The sequence below is a fragment of the Vipera ursinii genome (genome assembly GCF_947247035.1).
Source record: "Vipera ursinii genome assembly, chromosome: 6".
NCBI classification, from domain to species: Eukaryota; Metazoa; Chordata; class Lepidosauria; order Squamata; family Viperidae; genus Vipera; species Vipera ursinii.
In genome coordinates, this window is record NC_139515.1 from 54252329 (window position 1) to 54271140 (window position 18812).

Sequence of the window (18812 nt, forward strand, 5' to 3'; positions counted from 1 at the left end):
CTTGTAGATTGCTTCATGTAGGCCAATTAATAAACTTATAGTTGTTTCAAATATGAAATGTATATGTGTGGTAGAATGCAAAATAGTTCAGTAGATTTACCAAAAATTAAAGCAAGAAATCATAAAAGCCTACTGAAAAATCTTGCATTTTGCATATGTGAAAATTGTCCTTGGAACAGAGCAGAGAAATATCTTGTTCCACTTTTCTGTCAAATGATACTGTGGTTTATAAGGTTCTGCAGTGAAGGAAACTTTAAAATTCAGCTTGAGTTTAAGAATGATTCTGACCATTAGCAAATGTAAAACAGTAGCAGAGTTTAATAAATAACATATTTTGTAAGACAGCAAGTATTCACATTTCTTTAAAAATCATTATGCCTGAACCAGACTAGGTTCAGACCACTATTTTTGAAAAAGGCATTGCCTAGGCCAGGGGTCAGCAACCTGAAACAGCAAAAGAGCCACTCGGAACCGGTTCCGTCACACACACCAAAAAGTGGGAGCTGCAAAATGTGCGCGCGCATGCATGCATGCGCGCACATGCGCAGAACAAGGCAAAAAGTGCACCACCCTGATGCCCACGCCGCATCCTGAGCCGCACGCACCTGTCACCGCCCAGTGCCACCAGTTTACTGGGGGGGGGGACTCGCAGGCCGACACGACTGCGGAGGGCCGCACGAAGACGAGGAAGGAAACGGCCTTTCAGAGGATCCCTCCCGGGCCCCCCTCAGAGGCAACGGGCCCTTCCCTGGCCGAAGGAAACCTCGTGAGCATCTCCTGCAGCGTGGCTCCCCCGAGCCAGGAGGCACCTGCGCTGCCACTGCCACCGCAGGTCTCCCTGGCGACGGGCACTGGGTTGCGGTGCCACCTTCAGCCTGGGCGCCACCGGAGCCAACCGAGCGCCCTGCCCCTCCCCCCTGGGGCCTCCAAACCTCTGCGTTTGACGAAGGCAGCAGCTCTCCAAATGGGGCGGCGGAGGTTTGGAGAGCTGCGCAGCTCTCCAAACCTCCACCTCCCCGTTTGCAGAGTTGTTGCCTTCGTCCGCATTTGAAAGAAACACGGATGAAGGCAGCAGCTCTCCAAACGGGGAGCTCTCCAAACCTCCGCCTCCCCATTTGGAGAGCTGCTGCCTTCGTCCATGTTTCTTTCAAACGTGGAAGGCAGCAGCTCTCCAAACGGGGAGGTGGAGGTTTGGAGAGCTGTTACCTTAGTCCGCGTTTCTTTTGGGGCCGAAAGAAACATGGACGAAGGCAGCATCTCTCCAAACCTCAGCTCTCTAAACCTCTGCTCTCCAAACCGACCACTCCGGGCCGCTCGCATTTACGTTGCAGACTCGGCACCACGAGAGGAACCGCTGCCTCTCCTGCCAAATGCCACGCAGCGGCGGGGATGGAAAGGAGGGGTGCGCCAACCCTGCAAGCAGCAGGAATAGCGGCTACAGCACTTTTAAAGCCCCCCACCCTCCGACCACTCCGGGCCGCTCATATTTACCCTGCTGACTCATGGGTGCCGCAAGAGGAACCGCTGCCTCTCCTGCCGCCAAACGCCGCGAGGCCGATCCTCGCGCAGCGGCGGGGATGGAAAGGGGGGTGCGCCAACCCTGCAAGCAGCAGGAATAGCGGCTACAGCACTTTTAAAGTCCCCCCCCACCCTCTGGCCACTCCGGGCCACTCGTATTTACGCTGCAGACTCGAGGGCGCCGCAAGAGGAACCGCTACTCACCTTTCCAGTCCTCCCGTCTCTTCCTCCACTGCCAAGTGCACTCAGATTGAAGAAACAAAGAGGTTTGTGGGCAGTCCCACAAACAGCTTGTGGGCGGTCTCACAAACCAAAGTTCAACCAATCGATGCACTTTGCAATTTTTTTTTGTTGTTGAGAAGTTTGAATTGATTATTTAACTATTTTAGTGCCACTTTTTTTTTCAGGACTAAACATGGCGGAGGAGGACTGGGAGCTGCAGGGGACGGCTCAAAGAGCCGCATGCGGCCCCAGAGCCACAGGCTGCCGACCTGTGGCCTAGGCAAATTCATTGACTATAATGTACAGAACTGCAATATCATTGTCATCTGCATTTTCTTTAAAACCAGAATGTGCTACAATATTGTGGCTTCTTGAAAAGCTTCTATCCACCTATTGGAAAAAGAGAAAACATTATTTTAATAACAAAACCACATCCCCATCCCCATGTACACTCTCATTAATCTGCCCACAAGCCTCTTCACTGAGATAGCAAGGTGCTAGTTGAGGCATCTCTCTGTTGTAAAGAGACACACATGGTTTTGGTACGTATGAAACAAGCAGCTTCTTTCAAACCCTTCCTGCTCATTAGGAATCTTTTTTTTAAATCACTCAGAAGTTGCTAGGCAAAAGGCTGGAAACAAGTAAGATATAAGATCAACCTTTAGACTTAAACTATAATTTGCAGAAAAAAGCATTTGCTAAGAATAAGTACTTTATGAACAAAGGGAGTATCTGTTCTGAGGGTTATCTATTCTCTAGGAAAATAGGAAAAGCTAGGAAATGATATTTAATTTCTCTGCTGTATCTACTGGTTAATGCTTTGTTTCAGATAATTAGGCTCTCTACTTCACGTTCTATATATTTTCTATGGGAAACATGTTATCTGTAATGTTAGTTGCTCTATATTTTTATCTTATCTGCTACTGAATGTTTTATAAGTGTCTATTTAAAACAGGAAAAAATCCCTTTTCATTTTATTTCTTTTTAATAAAAGCTTTGGTTCCATTTTAAATTAAGAATGATTGTTCTGTCTCTGTAAGGTGGGGTTAATTTTTTTTTCTAGTCAGCCCCCTCCACACAGAGGGCCAGCAAATATTACTGTTACAAAATTTATTTGCATTTGCCATTTTATTTTGTTTATTTTACTTGTCACTATGGGTGCCATATTTTCTCATGTGCCAGGGTTGGAGGAATACACACACTGTGTGTGTGTGTGTATGTATATGTATGTATGTATGTATGTGTATGTGTGTGTGTGTGTGTGTGTGTGTGTGTGTGTGTATATATGTATATATATATATATATATATGTATGTATGTATGTATGTATGTATGTACGGTATATGTGTGTGTGTGTGTATAAATAATTGGATATATTCAGCAAATTGGAATATATAAGTAATTGGCTCATTTATCCTGATTTAACATAATTACAATCAAAGCCACACTAGAGGATGTTAAAGTTAGTTACCTTGAGGTAAGATGGGAGGTCTATAAATTTCATAAATAAAAACCATGCATAATTCTAAATGAAAAATGGTCAAGACAACAGGTCTGAATCCAATTCTTGCAATAGCACTCTACTTTTGGAATTGGCTTTTGAAAAAAGAGATGGTTTTTCCCCCTGTATTTTTGCTCAACTTAAGTACAAGTAACAAATGCCTGCTTTTTTTCCTGCTAAAATCTAATAAAAACAAACTTCATTTACTCTAGTTTTTAGGTACTTCACTGGGAATACTAAAAAGATATCTATATGTTGACAAAATAATTTCTGTACAATCGGAATAATCAATAGGATCACAGTCAATACTATATTTTGAAACTGTCTCAGAATATTCTTAATTTATAACTTAACAGATATATATAACTGGGCACTTACTTTTGTGCTGACTGGGAATCATCTGATTTGAATATGTAAAATAAAGTATTTTTGTGCAATAAATGGAAAACTTTAGATTCTAAGTGTTCATCTTTAACTTCAGCAACTGTAAAACCCAGTAAAGGTTGGCTCTCTAAAGCAGCGACATCCTAATATTAAAAGGAAACCCAGAATTAGATGTGATGTTTCATTTTTGAAACAGTGAAAATACCATACAAGAATGTTTCTTGCAACTCTAGACCAATACTAAATCCTGAGTTTGATTCTAAATGTCCCAATTGTGACCAAAGGAAGTATTTTGGTTCAGATCCTTCAATTATTTAGCTAATGACTGAATACACAGCATTTCTACTTTACACTTCCTTCCAAACTTAGAAGCATGAATAGAACGGTGATAACTCTCTTCCACTAATGTGGTTAGCCTAGTATATATGCTTCACTATCATTAATTTAGAATGTAATCACTCATCAAAACTACTTATCTTTTTTAGGCTTCATGAAGTCACCCAGTTCCCTTTAAATCTATCAGAATTGCTGGCTATTGCTATATCTGAGAACAGTAAATTCCAACTATATAGTGCTCATTATTTTGTGTGAATCATTTTACTTAGTAGGTTATTTTCCCCAGTGATTTGTTTAAAGATACTCTCTACATTCAGCTCAGGTGGCCCTCACTTAATGACTGATCAAAATTATGACAGTGCTGAATGAAGGGACTTATGATCCTTGCCTGAAGTTATAAACATTGCAGGCTCCCCACAGTCACGTGATTGTGTTCTGCAATCTGTTCACATTTATAACAGGTTACCTAGTGTTCTGCATTCATGTGATCACCATTTGCAATCTTGCCTACCAGCTTCCCCAGAAAATCAGCAGGGAAGGTTCCAAACTACTGTCACCTGCTGAGAGGACTCCCTCTGGTTTCTGGTGGCTGGTTGACAAAGGTTCATCCAGAAATGATAGCTTGACAACATGATCACTTAATACCATAATGAGGAGTGCTGGGATTCTGCTTATTGAGAGAAACAGTCATGTGACCTCTCACTTAATGACCACTTCCTCAATGACTGAGAATTCCGGTGTCAATTGTGGTCATAAATTGAGAACTATCTCTAGTCTAGGAGTGCAATCCCAACATTCTGCTCATGACGGTTTTTCAGCTTTTCATTTCTTACCTCACTAGCAGCATATGTGTATAGCACTTTATTTTTTATCACAAACCACAGGTGTTTCCATGGTTTTTTGGTGCCCTTTGATCTGTACAAGTAACCACTTATTGAAGAATCTTCTGTATTAGCCGATACCTACAATGAATACAAGTATGTAGTTTAATTACAAGAGAGTGTAGTATAATTGTTCCTCTCCCTGGTGTACTGATTATTATCTTCATTATAATCTGCTGAAAACATAGTTTAAATTAAGTATAATTGCTTGCTACATTTATACATTTTGTTAATTCACTGTCCAAATGCCCAAGTTCTGTTAGTAAACTGGCCTTTCAGCAACTTTAGTGCTCTATTGACACTTTCAGCATTTCAAAAAAAAACAACCCTAGGAATCAGTCTTTCTCTCCTGCTAATTAGTCCTCCTTCAGTCAAGTAGAGAAGGGCCCCCCAGGCTACAGACCACTATTTGGCTGTGACCCTTTTGAAACCAGGCCACGCAAGTGGTGGGCACGTGTGTGTGTGTAGCTCCACATGCACGAGCAACAGGCATTCATGTGAAGCTTCACTTGTGCAAGAAGCAGGTGCTCACGCACAAAGCTTCATTTGAGCAAGTGGAGTGCTCACGCCTGCTGTTCACACGGAACCATCCCCTTCCCCCCAACACTGGTCTACCAAGCCAGACAGGTTGGGGACCACTGAAATAGAGAACTATTTTTTTAAAAAAATATTTTACAAATGCAATATAGAAAATAATGTTTGATTCAAATATACTATAACAAAGCTATGAAAAGTCTTTGTTTTATTTGTTTGCTTACTTCTTGAACTCTTATTTCCTGTTATATTCCTAAGGGCCTTTAGAGAATGAATGAATGAATGAATGAATGAATGAATGAATGAATGAATGAATGAATGAATACAATTTACAATTAGGTCTTATATTAAAATCTGATTAAATAGATCAATAAGATACATATTTTAGCTTGCACTCTCTGAACCAGAATCTCAGTAAGAAGCCATTGAACCCAGAGGAATTAAACTGAATGAAAATTTCAGAAAAGATATTTTCTAGCCTCTCTAGACATACCAGAGGTTGTGTTACTTGGTTTACTATACTCCACTTTCTAGTTAGTCTTCTCATTACTGTTTTTCCTCACAAGTAAGACAGTATTTTTCTTTATAGTTGACTGATGCGGCAATTCTACATTCAACTAAGATCAAACCAATTTCACACAATGGGATTTATTCCTGGGTAAACAAGAATGTGCTATAAAGGATATTTTGCTATCATTCCTTTTGCATCTGAGAATACCTGTGGGGAATTTGTCATTTTTAAGATCCTTTTTTCAACAACATTTTTATTTTCATTTATACATATACAGGTTGCACATAATGGTTGTTGATGCCTTCTGGAAGTGTTCAACTATAATCTCTTTCACCTCCACATGGAGATATTAAGTATCTAAAAATGAAGGACACTATAATTCATTATTTTGATGCTATTGTTAAATGCAATTCAGCTTGATCAGATGGTGGATAAAAACATCAGATTTTTTTCAGCACAGCATCCATACAATTCCTATTAAAACTAAAAAAATTACTAGCATTTACTTTTCTATAAAGGCAAGTTTTAATGAAAAATTAATTCATATTAAGAATCCCAAAGAAAAGTTGAACACAGGCAAAACTCAAATTTTAACGTTCTCTAAGTGGTATTTTGTATTTCACATAACATCGCATAACATTCTTCCCGAGACAGATTAAAAATTAAAGCAAAAGAATTACATCAGATGCTAAAAGGTTTCAGACAACAGGACTAGAATATAAACATACTTAAATCATATAAATAATTTGTGTTCAGTAAATAGTATGAGGGAGCCAGTCTGGTGGAGTGATTAAAAGCTTCAGGCTAGAAACCAAGGCACTATCAGATCTAGACCTGCCTGAAGAAGGCAGCTGGTGATCTTGGGCCAGTCACTCACTTTCAGCTCTAAGCCCATGTGAGGGAGGATAGGGATCATCAACCAATCACAATCTATTTCCAAGGCAGATCTGATACTAGCTTATACAAGCCCCATGATAAGAGAGCTAATCTTGAAGTGAAAGAGAAAGCTTAATTGGATCAAAGTTGATATCAAGGCATTATCTAGCTTTCTGAACTCAGAACAGGCCCAGCCTTAGAGAAGCTCCATTTTCTCCTCTACCCAAGATCCAGATAAAATTCTGACCCAATATGCAGATCTATGTCATTCACTTAGAAAAATTTTAATAGCCAAACTTCCTATTAGAAACTGTCAGCAAGTAAGTTAAAATTGATTTGATTCTGCTTATGTAGCAGAAAGCTATTGAGGGCAGCAATGAGTCAGACCGTGGGACACCCTACCAGAAAAAAAAACCAACCCCATGCTAAAATGCTAAAAATTAGGCATAATTACAAGAAATTTATTATTTATTTATTTATTTATTTAAATTCCATTTATATCCCGCCCTTCTCCGAAGACTCAGGGTGGCTTACAAACTTAGCAGTAGCCTTCATTCTATGTATATGCCTGCTTATTAGGGCTTTCACACACCCCCAAGCGGCATTATTACAAAGTCAGCTTAATTGCCCCCAACAATCTGGGTCCTCATTTTACCTACCTCGGAAGGATGGAAGGCTGAGTCAACCTTGAGCCTGGTGGGATGCGAACCTGCACTAATTGCAGGCAGCTGGTGTTACTTAAGGAGGCATTACCCCACTGCTCCACCAAGGCTCTTAAATCATTAATCTTTAAAAAAAAGTCTCCCATAGAGTTAAAATATGGTGAGATCTGGAAGTTTTAGGAAAAAGACAATTTTCTTCTGGAAAGCTATACCATGTTTATTGAACATACTGTAAATTGCAACTTGATATTCCTATTGCAGCCTCAATTTCGGAGAACTTTTTTTTGCAGTTTTTCCCCCTAATGCTAACCACGGTCTTGCACACAAACAAATTACTGACACCGTAGCTTTTGAAAACCTTCCTCCCTGGCCTCCAATCTCAGTATTAGAAAACAAAAACAAAACTTATAATTTTATCTTTAAAATCTAATAAGGCACCTGTAGATTTTCTACTCCCAGAACTTTTTAAGACTCATATTGATTGGTGGGCCCCAATGTTAGCAGGGTGTTCATATAAATAATATAGGTTGAATTCTAGTCAGATAGGAAATCGCCATTATACTCCCCCTATATATAAAGGGAGACAAACGTGACCAAAAACCTACAGACTGATAAGCCTTATTGGAATTGTGGCTATAGTGTATGTGAAACATCTGCTGAGCAAAACAAAAAACTGGTTAATGGAAATAAATCTCTTAATGGAGGAACAAGCTGGATTCAGACCAGAGTGCTCCACAATAGACAACTGTTTGAAACCTACACCACCACATAACAATTAACAAATGGCAAGAAACGTTTTACCATATTTATGAATCTTAGTGGGGCTTTTGATTCTACAAACAGAAATATTCTATGCTTGAAATTGACTGGCTTAAATATGGAACCCAAAGTCTTTATTCTTGGTTAAGGTTTTTTTACTCAGAAACCTATTTCAAAGTCCATACAGGTATTAATGGTTCTCTAATGAACAGTATACCCACCCATAATGATGTCAAGATAGGATTGTATTCTAGCCCAATGCTTTTTAATTTCTGTCAGTGATTTACCAGGATTCCTGTATGCTGCAGATGATCATATGCCAAAGTCCCATGATAATTTTATCCTCTTATATGTTGATAACATGGTTCTAATGGTACATTTCCAAATAGACCTGAAAAGACTGCTGCAAAAGCTAAATAACTACTGTGCTCTTAATTCTTTAAACATCAATAAACCATATCTAAATTAAGGATATTTAATGGGAAAAGTGTGACATATATCTGGGTAATAACTGGGGAGCCTAATGAACAAATGATTTTTTTTACCTGTTTAGAGGTGGTTTTTACCAGAATTGGGTCATGGTTAAATCATTTTAAAAGAAAATCAGCAAGGGCAGAGGTAAGTACTCAAAGATTATACAAATTTAACTACAACCACTTGTGTACCTTGACCCCTATACTGAAAGTATTCAAAGCAAAAATAGTCCAATGCTGACCTATGTCCAGAATTGTGGGACCTTAATAAAGGTACCTCACATGAACAAGTTTAGACTTGTTTTTTAAAATGCATACTGGGAACCGATAAGAACACATCTACCCCTGTGGTCAGGTACGCATTCCTTGCACAGTCATTTAATAACTAAAATATTCAAATACTGGCAGAGGATCCATTCAATAAGCCTAACAGACTTTCCAAAATATGCCTAACAGAACAGATAAGTATGGCCCAGCCCAATTCCTGGGTCAATCAACTTTCCAAACTTATTTCACAACGTGGCTTTTCTACCTAGCATCTACTCTTAATGGCCTTCCCGGCAAAGGAATTTTTTTAAAGAGATAGCCCTGGATATTAGCACTCAAACCAACATGGAATTAAAGGGTTAAAACTAGATCCCAGAATTGGCTAACAATAAAATGTTAGCTAACATTTTTTTTTAACCTGAGAAATGCCTGTCATTGAATCTGACACAATCTTTAAGAAGGACCTATTCTAGAGCAAAAGTTATTGGTCTCCATGGTGAAATATGGTGCTTCCTCCACTTGCCTTTAGGGAACCTGGATATGTGGTATCCCAGCCACTGAAAATATTTCTCATGTTTTGTTTGACTGCCAATTATATGTCCCAATCAGTCTGAAATACTTTTGGAAAGAACAGTCCACTGGGATCCTAACCACAAATTGTCACATTTCCTTCTGGGCTCAAATGTACACAGAACTGCTAAGTTTATAACTAAGGGAGTGGTTTTATGAACCCGATACACTGAACAAATTGGGGTATTCTGTAAAGGAGATTCATTTATCTGATTAACGTCTCTTTGTATAAACTCATATATATTTTATCACTATTGCTTCCCAGTTTATTCCAAAATTATACTACCGGTATGTACTATATTTGATTTGACTTGATAAGACTAATAAATCAATAAACTATTACTATTACCACTCCCTCTGAACCCTAAGAAGGAGGCAAAGACAGATGAGTTCTGAAAAATTGACAAATTGACAGATCAGTTTTAGACCTTTCACCATCTTGGTAGATCTCTGAATTAAATGGGAACAAAAGTGATCAAAAGCTTACATGCTTTTGGAGTGCATTTTAACTGGGCCTAATGTTGCCCAACTATGGTTCTCAGTTTTGTAACAAACACCAGATACAAAATGCACCATTCAGCATTGTATAAAACTTCAAAGGGTGCCATTTCAAGGTTTCCTGTCTGCCATTGTGGCTTTAAGACAAATAATGGCTTTTCATGGTATAGATCTAATCACTGTTCCACTTTCATTAGCTGAGAATAAGGCAGGTAATCGTGCCTGCAGTCCCCAGAAAGAATATTGAGGGAGAGAAAGGGGAATCAGAAAGCAGGAAGAACAGAATAAAAATAAGCACTGTGATTCTACAGCTACAATCTTTGAAAAGAATAACAGGCAGATGTCAGTACATTTGGTCTCCATTAAGCAACAGGTCTTTATTAGTAAATACTGTAAATAAATAAAAAAAGTGCTGAGAAGATCTGACATACTTCCTTCAGTGCAGCTGGAATTTTCTTCTGCTTCCTGCCAGATGGAATACTGTGCAATACTGTAGACAAAGCATTAGTTGGCGATCGGTGATTTAGTGGAGATCCATTTTTAGAAGTGTACATATTATCTGAAATTAAAGTAACAGTTACAGTTATTTCTGATTCAGAGAACTAAAGGAGTTTTTAATTTATCATTTATTAATTTTATAAGCTATACATCCATCTCTGAGATTTGTATACAATATTTCAAAAACAGTTTGTAGCTTTTTAAAATGTCTTAATGTACAAGTGATTATATAGCTATTCTGAATGTTTTGCTTTCTCATTAATTCTGAGAGGTGGAATACTGGTGATCAAAGATTTACAGGTAAGAAGTTTCATCTCAGACAGATGCAGGGTTTTGTTTCTTGTTTTTTTAAAAAAGTAACAGGCATTGTAACTCAATATGACTGACTGCAAATAATTCAAAAGAATAAACAAGATAGGTTTAATCAAGAGATATATTTTCGTGCTTGAAATACCACAATACCATAAACTAAAAATGTTGCTAAATAATGTATAAATTTTATATTTAGATATTTTTTCTATTTAACTCTTGAAGAAATTAATATGTATGATACTTTAACTGAAAGATTACTATTGTAATTATAAAAATTCTAATCCCTGGGGAAAAAAATCTAAATATATGAGCAACAGTGAAAAACAGGTAACATTTAATTTTACCCTGTTTCTGCAACTCTTGAAAGCAATGATCACACACTCTTGCGGGGTGATTTTTCATGTAGTCTAATCCATGCTTATTTGACGAACAAGCTTGGCAGATTATCTGAAAAAAGAAAAAGGTAATATATGCACATATATCTTTTCCAAATGCATTTGTGTCCAATTTTTTCTTCTTTTTTTAAAGCTAACAATATTAATTTTTTACAACCTTTCCACAAGCTCTGCAGTGGTGCCTTCTCCACGTCAGAGTGAATTCACTGGTACAAATCATACACATGGTGGCTCTGGTATCAGGAATCCAGATTGGAGCTTTGGATCCTATAGGTCTTTCTTCTTCTTTTTCTTGGTCTGCCTAAAGAAGAGTGAGAAAAAATGTGGTCAGAAAAATATATTTATAGGATGTAAACAATTTTTTTTCTATTTCTCATGTAGAAAACTATATATTACAGGCTCATTATCAATATCAGCACAATTTCTTTTGTAAAGCTATGGTGCTTGGGACACCGTTTTAGATTTCAATGTTTATTAGAGTGGGAAATCATTTTTTTATTTGAAGTATAAACATTCTCAGCAAGGTAAAGAAGGCCCTCTTGAATATTATAAAACTAAAATTCAAAGCAACACATATCAGGAGCATTCATTACAACTACAGTACATGAAATGCAAAGTTAGAATATACTCAGCAATTGATTGCTAGGCCTTCTCTTGGGTCCCAATGTACAGAAAGAATGATAAGGCCTCTTGAGTGTTGAGTATGACATGGTTTCAGAGTTTGTAATTTCCCATAAAAAATGTACCCCCTCTAGAAAGAAAGCCTACCTCTTCTAGACTTTTAGCAGGGTTAAAAGTAATTCTTTTTTTGGTGTAGTCTTCAATTGACTGAGAGATAGTTTTTAACCATTCATCTCTCTCTGTAGCAGAACTGTTGGGGTTAAATACACACACTAGTTAAGCAACTTCTTTCATAAAACATCACTAAGTAGATTTTCCTTTGACTTTATGAGGCCAACCAACTATTGGTTTGGTTCTGTTTGTTTTTGCAACACTTACTTTGCTGAGAGGATGAAGGATCGTTCTACACTTTCTATGTTCAGTTCATTTTGATAAGCTTCATAGGTTGGTTTCTTAACCTGACAAGATAGTAGAAAGTATAAAAAGAGAAACGTTCTACCACTTGTCATGTTGAAAAATTAAACAAATGAAAGAATGACATACAACCTCACTTATAAAGCTGGTTTGCATGGCAGGACTAGCCATGCTATGGTTCACTAATTAATTTGTGCCACTGTTCTGATTGTGTCTGCTGGCAACATTTGCAAATGGTCAAGTCTAAGATGCTATAGAAACAAAACATGAACTAGAACTGACTTTAAAAAAAAACCTGAAAGGAATAAGCCAATAAACCATACACAAGGTCAGTCATAGGACATGCCTACCTTTGGAACAGCCAGCAGATGAGTTCTCCTGAAATAAGCTGGAGCATGGTGCTTATTTGTTAGTGAGACCTCATGAAGTGTATGAAGTGAACTGGCTCAAATTATAGAACTGGCAATAGTCTAACATTCAGCCAGAAAATCTAGCAAGCTGTGGAAAGAACTTGCCATCTCTGCTGTTTCCCTGCACTGCTTTTTTTATTACTACCAACCTTTTCTGAAAATGAGGCAGCTAACAGCTACCTACATTTGGCAGAATGTTCAGAGCAACTGATTTCTCAAACAGAAATTTCAGATTGTAATTTTGGTGCACAAGTTCAAGCTATGCTTTATAAGACAAGCTACTGTACCAAAAATAATCATCACTCACTTTCATTCCAGCCAGTGATAGCATGTTGTTGAGTTTATACATTCCAGACTGCAGAGGAGTTGTATACAACAGGGTGTCATTAAACTGCAAAGTAAATTATTTTTTAATGTACCTGATACACTTACATATCAACTTACAACTATACAAGTCTGATGTGGAAGGTCTACCTCATCCCCATCTTAATGGGCATATAGCAGAATGTTGTGAATAGACATGACATTTGTCTTCTTCCTTAAGGCTTTTCCTGGCCCATTTTTCAACAGTAAAATTCAGATTTCAGTAATTTCTATATTTATGAAGAATATAAAAATTGCATTGATAAACATAAAAACATTAATATTAATGAGTAACTGTCAATTCTTTAGAACAGACCCGAACAGGAAATACATACTCCACAAGAAAATTAGAATTATATACTTTATTGAAATTGGTTAAAACAACAGAATCTTGGAAACCCAAAATATGTGTTACCTCCCCTCCTTCTAATTAGAGAAGCATTTGTCTCAGTTGCTCCAAATATGTTTGTACCTCAAAGTCATATTCTGGATTTTTTAACAGCAATATATTGGAGAAAGCAGTGGAAATAGTCTTTTGCAAAATCCACTTAAATTATTTGCTTTGTATGAAACAATGCAAATCTTGCAACACATTCTTGAGTAAGAAACACATCCCCTCCATTGCTAATTTCCGCCTGCAACTGGGGAGGTATTTTGCCCCAAAATACAAAGGTCACACTAAGCTTCAAAACTAATAGACCTACCTCTACAAATATATCTAATTGCACTTTTAAAGCCATTCAAGCTAGCAGTCACCCCTAGTTCTTATAGGGATGAATTGCTCAAGTTAATTACATGCTGTGCGAAGACACTATTTCTTCTGACTGTCTTAAAGCTTCTAATTAGTTTCACTGGATGAAGCATGTCCTAGTTTTGAGAGAAAGAAAACCTTCCCTTTGTTTACTTTCTCCATGCCATGCTGGCTTCCATACACCTCAATTACATTCCTTCTATGGATCATTTCCAGTTTAGTTTGCAGCCAACACACTTCAGTCAATTCCTACTTCCAGATCTGAGCAAGCAGACAGAATATACAAAACAGCTGGAAAAATCCAGTTGATGTTTATTTATTAAAAATTAGCAAAGATCAAAAACTTTTAACTGGCAAAAAAGAGGATGAAAGGCAGCCATGATCAGGGAGAGAGTCATGAAGTCAGGCAAGCATTTACATTACCTATATATGTCTACATTAAAAGGGCAGATTTTAGAGTCACTGCAAACAGTATTATGAGAAATTATCATGGCCAGTCCAAAGTGAGTGGACTTTGGTTATTCCAGTCTTAAGAACAGAGATAGAAAGCAGGTCACTAGGTGATCCTTCTATTCTATGCCACAAAAAATTCTATTAAATTCTACATTACTTTCTGGTCTTTAAGCTGGCCCAGGAAATAAATTGCACCAACATGGAAATTGTTGTATTGTAACTAGAAACTTTGTTATTTCTGCAGATCAATATTGGTTCATAAATCACAACAAGCTATAATTTCATTTTGTTTGGTTTCAGCTAAGTCAGCTATGCACATTCAGTCGGTATTGTTGGTAAATGATTTATGGCTTAGTGAAATGTATGAACCTAATCAGCTCATTGTTGAAACGTACTCCAGCTTTCTGCATTCATTATATATGGCAATTTTCTTGCATCTTATGTTGGAGATTGCATCTTAAGTCAGATATTTAACATACTGTTAAAAGAATTATGTGATTATGAAATACATATCTGAATTGTACTTAATCATATACCAAGTACAGTTCAAATATGTTATAGATAAAAAGTAATTTTCACATCCCAAAAAGTGAGTTGCTTGTTTGAACTTTGAGGGGAATCTTTCTCAAAAATAAAAAAACCCATGAAGACCATCAACTATGCAGGAAAGTTTACCACAATTCACTTATGGAATATTAATGAAGCCACAATAAAAGAAAAACAGTAGCACAAATTGCAATGTAAATTATTCAAAACCATTAGCTGAAATTGCTAGCTGTTGGTATTTAGTTCTCCATTAAAAATTACTTTAGCATTAGGGTGTGCATCTTACCAAAAAAAACATTCTTGGCTGCATTACTTTTCGGGACAGTTTCATCAATGTTCCTTCTTTCAAAAAAACCTGGTCAACAAATATACACAGAAAATCAGCCAGGATCATATAAATCTCCTATCTAGTAGTAATATACTAAACTCCAGACTCTTTGATACGCCCTTATGAATATCCTTTCCTTCTGACCTACCTCTGCAGCAAGACCGTAAAGTTGCTTCTTACACAAAAAGTAACAAGCCTTACTTTCCATGCAGCGATTGGTTCTTCTTGACCAGAAAAAAGCCAGTGTTTGCAGCTGGGTAGAACATTGTGTGTTGCTTTTTTCAAGCCCAGAAAAAAACAATTCTGAAGCTTTTTTCATGACTGTTTCATTAAAAATATTGAATTTTGTGAATTATTTACTCTAAAACATTTTCTTCTCTAGAAAACAAAAGGAGTCAAGTTTAGGAAAAGCATTAGAAATTGAGTGCAGAAGAAAGGAAGGTGCTTGGACCCTTGATGAGGAAGTTGCAGGAAAATTCTACTGATTTAGCTTTCATGTTGGACCATAAAAAAGGCTGAGCGCCAAAGAATTGAGGCCTTTGAACTATGGTGCTGGAGAAGACTCCTGCGAGTCCCTTGGACTGCAAGGCGATCAAACCGGTCAGTCCTAGAGGAGATCAACCCTGACTGCTCTTTAGAAGGCCAGATCCTAAAGCTAAAACTCAAATACTTTCGCCACCTAATGAGAAGGAAGGACTCACTGGAGAAGAGCCTAATGCTGGGAAAGATTGAGGGCAAGAAAAGAAGGGGACGACAGAGAATGAGGTGGCTAGATGGAGTCGCTGAAGCAGTAGGCGTGAGCTTAAATGGGCTCCAGAAGATGGTAGAGGACAGGAGGGCCTGGAGGAACGTTGTCCATAGGGTCACGATGGGTCGGACACGACTTTGCAGCTAACAACAACAACGAAGCTTTCATGTGGGAATAGAAAGGGTGCCACTTACTTTTGCTTGCGGTATTTTAGGGAGCTTTTGCATGGGCTCCTGTGATTGGAAACTTTGGGACTACTACATTGAGCCCTATTTGAAAATTGTTACCTATTCTTTCAAATCTTTGACTGTGTTGACAATGGCTCTACCCAACCTTTTTTTAGAACTTTTGAAGGTTCTTTAAAAGGCTGTTCCAAGATCAAGGAAAAAGCCTGTGCTTTCAGAGTTCTACTGGTATCTTTGAATGTAATTTGGATCTGGATTTTTGAGGTGGGAGGGCCTTACTCTCTGGATAACCCCCCCCCAAAGGAACTCTAGTAGACACGTCAGGTGTCTTTTACAGCAGCAGTATAAATATCCACGGAGGTACATTCTCTGATGGGAGAGGGCAGTCCTATGATGGTTTTCCTGCAAGGAGATCAGACCTTGAGGGTCCCAGAGTTCCGTCAGGCTCTTTGTGCAACACAGAATGTTTCTGTAGGAGATGCTATTGCATTTTCTGGTGAAAAAAATACCGCTTTTCTCCTTGATCCAGCTTCAGTCTCTCTCAGCAGTTACATCTTAGAGCCGGGTCACTGAGAGTATGTGTATGACCCTTCTAACAAGTAAAGAAGGCCACAGAAGATAGACCTAAAAAATAGGCAAAGTTTATGGGACAGGGAAGCAATTTTTGCATGGGAGGGGAGGAATACAGAAGCTAGAAAAAGACAAGGCAGAGTCAGTCTATATAGACCTCCATGGAGCACCAACAAGCACTATGAAACAGTAGACTATACTTTTGACATCATACTTTGCTTTGTCTTGTCTCTTGTAATGGTAGTACCTCTCTTACTTTTCAAAAGGAACAAAAGTTAACATCCCAGCTAGAGATGAATAATTATAGAGGGTTTTTTTCCCCTTTCAGAGCTGTTAACCTGCAAAGGGAATGAGGGGAAAGACTTCAATCTATAGTTTTGTGATACCTAAATAAACTTACCCTCCCAGGCTGCACAATCTCATGATGACCAGTTAAGCTGTACTGTATCTGCATAAGCTTCTGAAAATTATCCTAGAAGGTGAAAGTAGAAATGTTACTGTCTAGTTTTCAACATCTTTTGTTGTTTTATTTTTGTTCACTTCTATATTCTTTTATTTATGAACTGCCCAGAGAGTTGTTGGGAGTTCAGCATTTAATAATAATCCAAAATAACTCACATGATATAGATGCCAGAAATCGCTCACATGCAATCAGCTAATAATATCCTCTCAACGTTACCATTCCTTTTTGCAAAACAACTGGAGATAACACATTTTTTAAAAATCATAATATCTATAATATTATATATATTTAATAATATCTACAAAATACAGTCTATGTTTTTAAACAATTCTTGTGGCTATATGTATTAAAAATGAATACAACCATAGCATATTTTAATAACTTAAAAATACTAATTTAAACATTCATAATTTATTTTCATTTTAATGTGATTTTATACATTTATATGTATGTTTATGGTTTCGTTTTAATGTTATAAGCTGCCTAGAGTTGCCTTGCAGTGAGATAGGTGGCAAACAAAATTAATCAATAAATAAACAGCAATGCTTACATATATTTCCATACATTAAATATGTTTCAGTAGAAATAAATTATCAACAGCATATTAAAAATATGACATTTCATTTGTATACCTTTGAACTTTGTGACAAAGCAATAATTCAAATTTATTATAGCAGAAAATGGTGTCTGCCATTTTAAAATTTTATCTATGTTTTCACAACTGGAACACCACTTACCCCCTGTTTCATAATGTCATTTGCATGATTGGCCACTTCTATGACAACAGCAAGAGCATCTTTAAAAAAAGACAGAATTATTCTCATATATTCTATATTTCTTTATTATGTATTCAATACCTACATTCGAATTCTCCTATATGGGCACTGCATGAAACGTATCAGAAAGAGATTATTCTAACTGGAAGAAATTTCCTTACAGAAAATTGGTACCCTTTTTAATAAGCAATCAAACCACAATAAACTTATTAAGGACCTCCAAGCCTATAAAGAAAACCTTAGTATTGGTAGGTCATGAACTTAATTACTGCAGCACGGTATTATCTGTGGCTGTCTATGAAGACAATTCAGAGGTGACAAATGGTACAAAATTGGTAACCAAATATACTAACAAGGGAAGTCAGATTTGGCAGAATATCACCCATATAGAGTTGCTGCACCCATTACAAATTAACTTCTAGGCCCAATTAAAATACTGGGTTTTAAATCTGAATGCATATGGCAAGGCCTGATGCAGCTGGAGCCTGCCCATCATGTAGGACTTCCAGAGTGTACTTGCTCAAGATTTCATCCAGGCATGCAGTAAAAGGGAAGCAGTATCAGAAAAGGGGTTTCTCAAAGGGTTGACCTATACAATGCAGCATACTGCGCCCAAGGGTGCACTTGGCCCTCCTTAGGCTTTCTTAGCCTAAGCGGTGCTAGGAGGCAGTTGGTTCTTTCACTGTAATCTGGAGTTTAATTGTATTAAGTGAGACTACTGGATTTTTTAAAAAAATTCCATTTATATCCCGCCCTTCTCCGAAGACTCAGGGCGGCTTACAAGCTTAGCAGATTGCCTTATGCTATTTTATATAGTATTCTATATCTACCAAAAATCTTAGCATTGGACAGTATAATTTTAGAAGGAATAAAATGAAATATTTAATAAATATATTTCAGCAAATAGTTTTAGCTTGCCCTGGACACCTATGAATTTCTCTAAATACCTGCAGTTACAATGTATAAAACCAGCTATATGCTTAGGTTC

The 18812-nt window shown here is 37.5% G+C and overlaps 1 protein-coding gene across 1 annotated transcript in view; it reads right to left on the bottom strand.

Moving 5' to 3' along the window:
- Positions 1–300: 300 nt before the first annotated feature.
- The window catches only part of FGD6 (FYVE, RhoGEF and PH domain containing 6), a 60589-nt gene continuing 42077 nt past the window's right edge, over positions 301–18812 (bottom strand). Inside the window, exons 10-21 of the mRNA XM_083365952.1 lie at positions 17786–17844; positions 16986–17057; positions 15041–15109; positions 12949–13032; positions 12196–12275; positions 11965–12067; positions 11354–11497; positions 11146–11248; positions 10423–10550; positions 4794–4922; positions 3619–3767; positions 301–2130 (exon numbers count right to left, since the gene is read on the bottom strand). Coding sequence (XP_083222078.1) covers positions 2094–2130; positions 3619–3767; positions 4794–4922; positions 10423–10550; positions 11146–11248; positions 11354–11497; positions 11965–12067; positions 12196–12275; positions 12949–13032; positions 15041–15109; positions 16986–17057; positions 17786–17844 — 1157 coding nt within the window. The 3' untranslated portion in view covers positions 301–2093. The remainder of the gene's footprint in view (positions 2131–3618; positions 3768–4793; positions 4923–10422; positions 10551–11145; positions 11249–11353; positions 11498–11964; positions 12068–12195; positions 12276–12948; positions 13033–15040; positions 15110–16985; positions 17058–17785; positions 17845–18812) is intronic.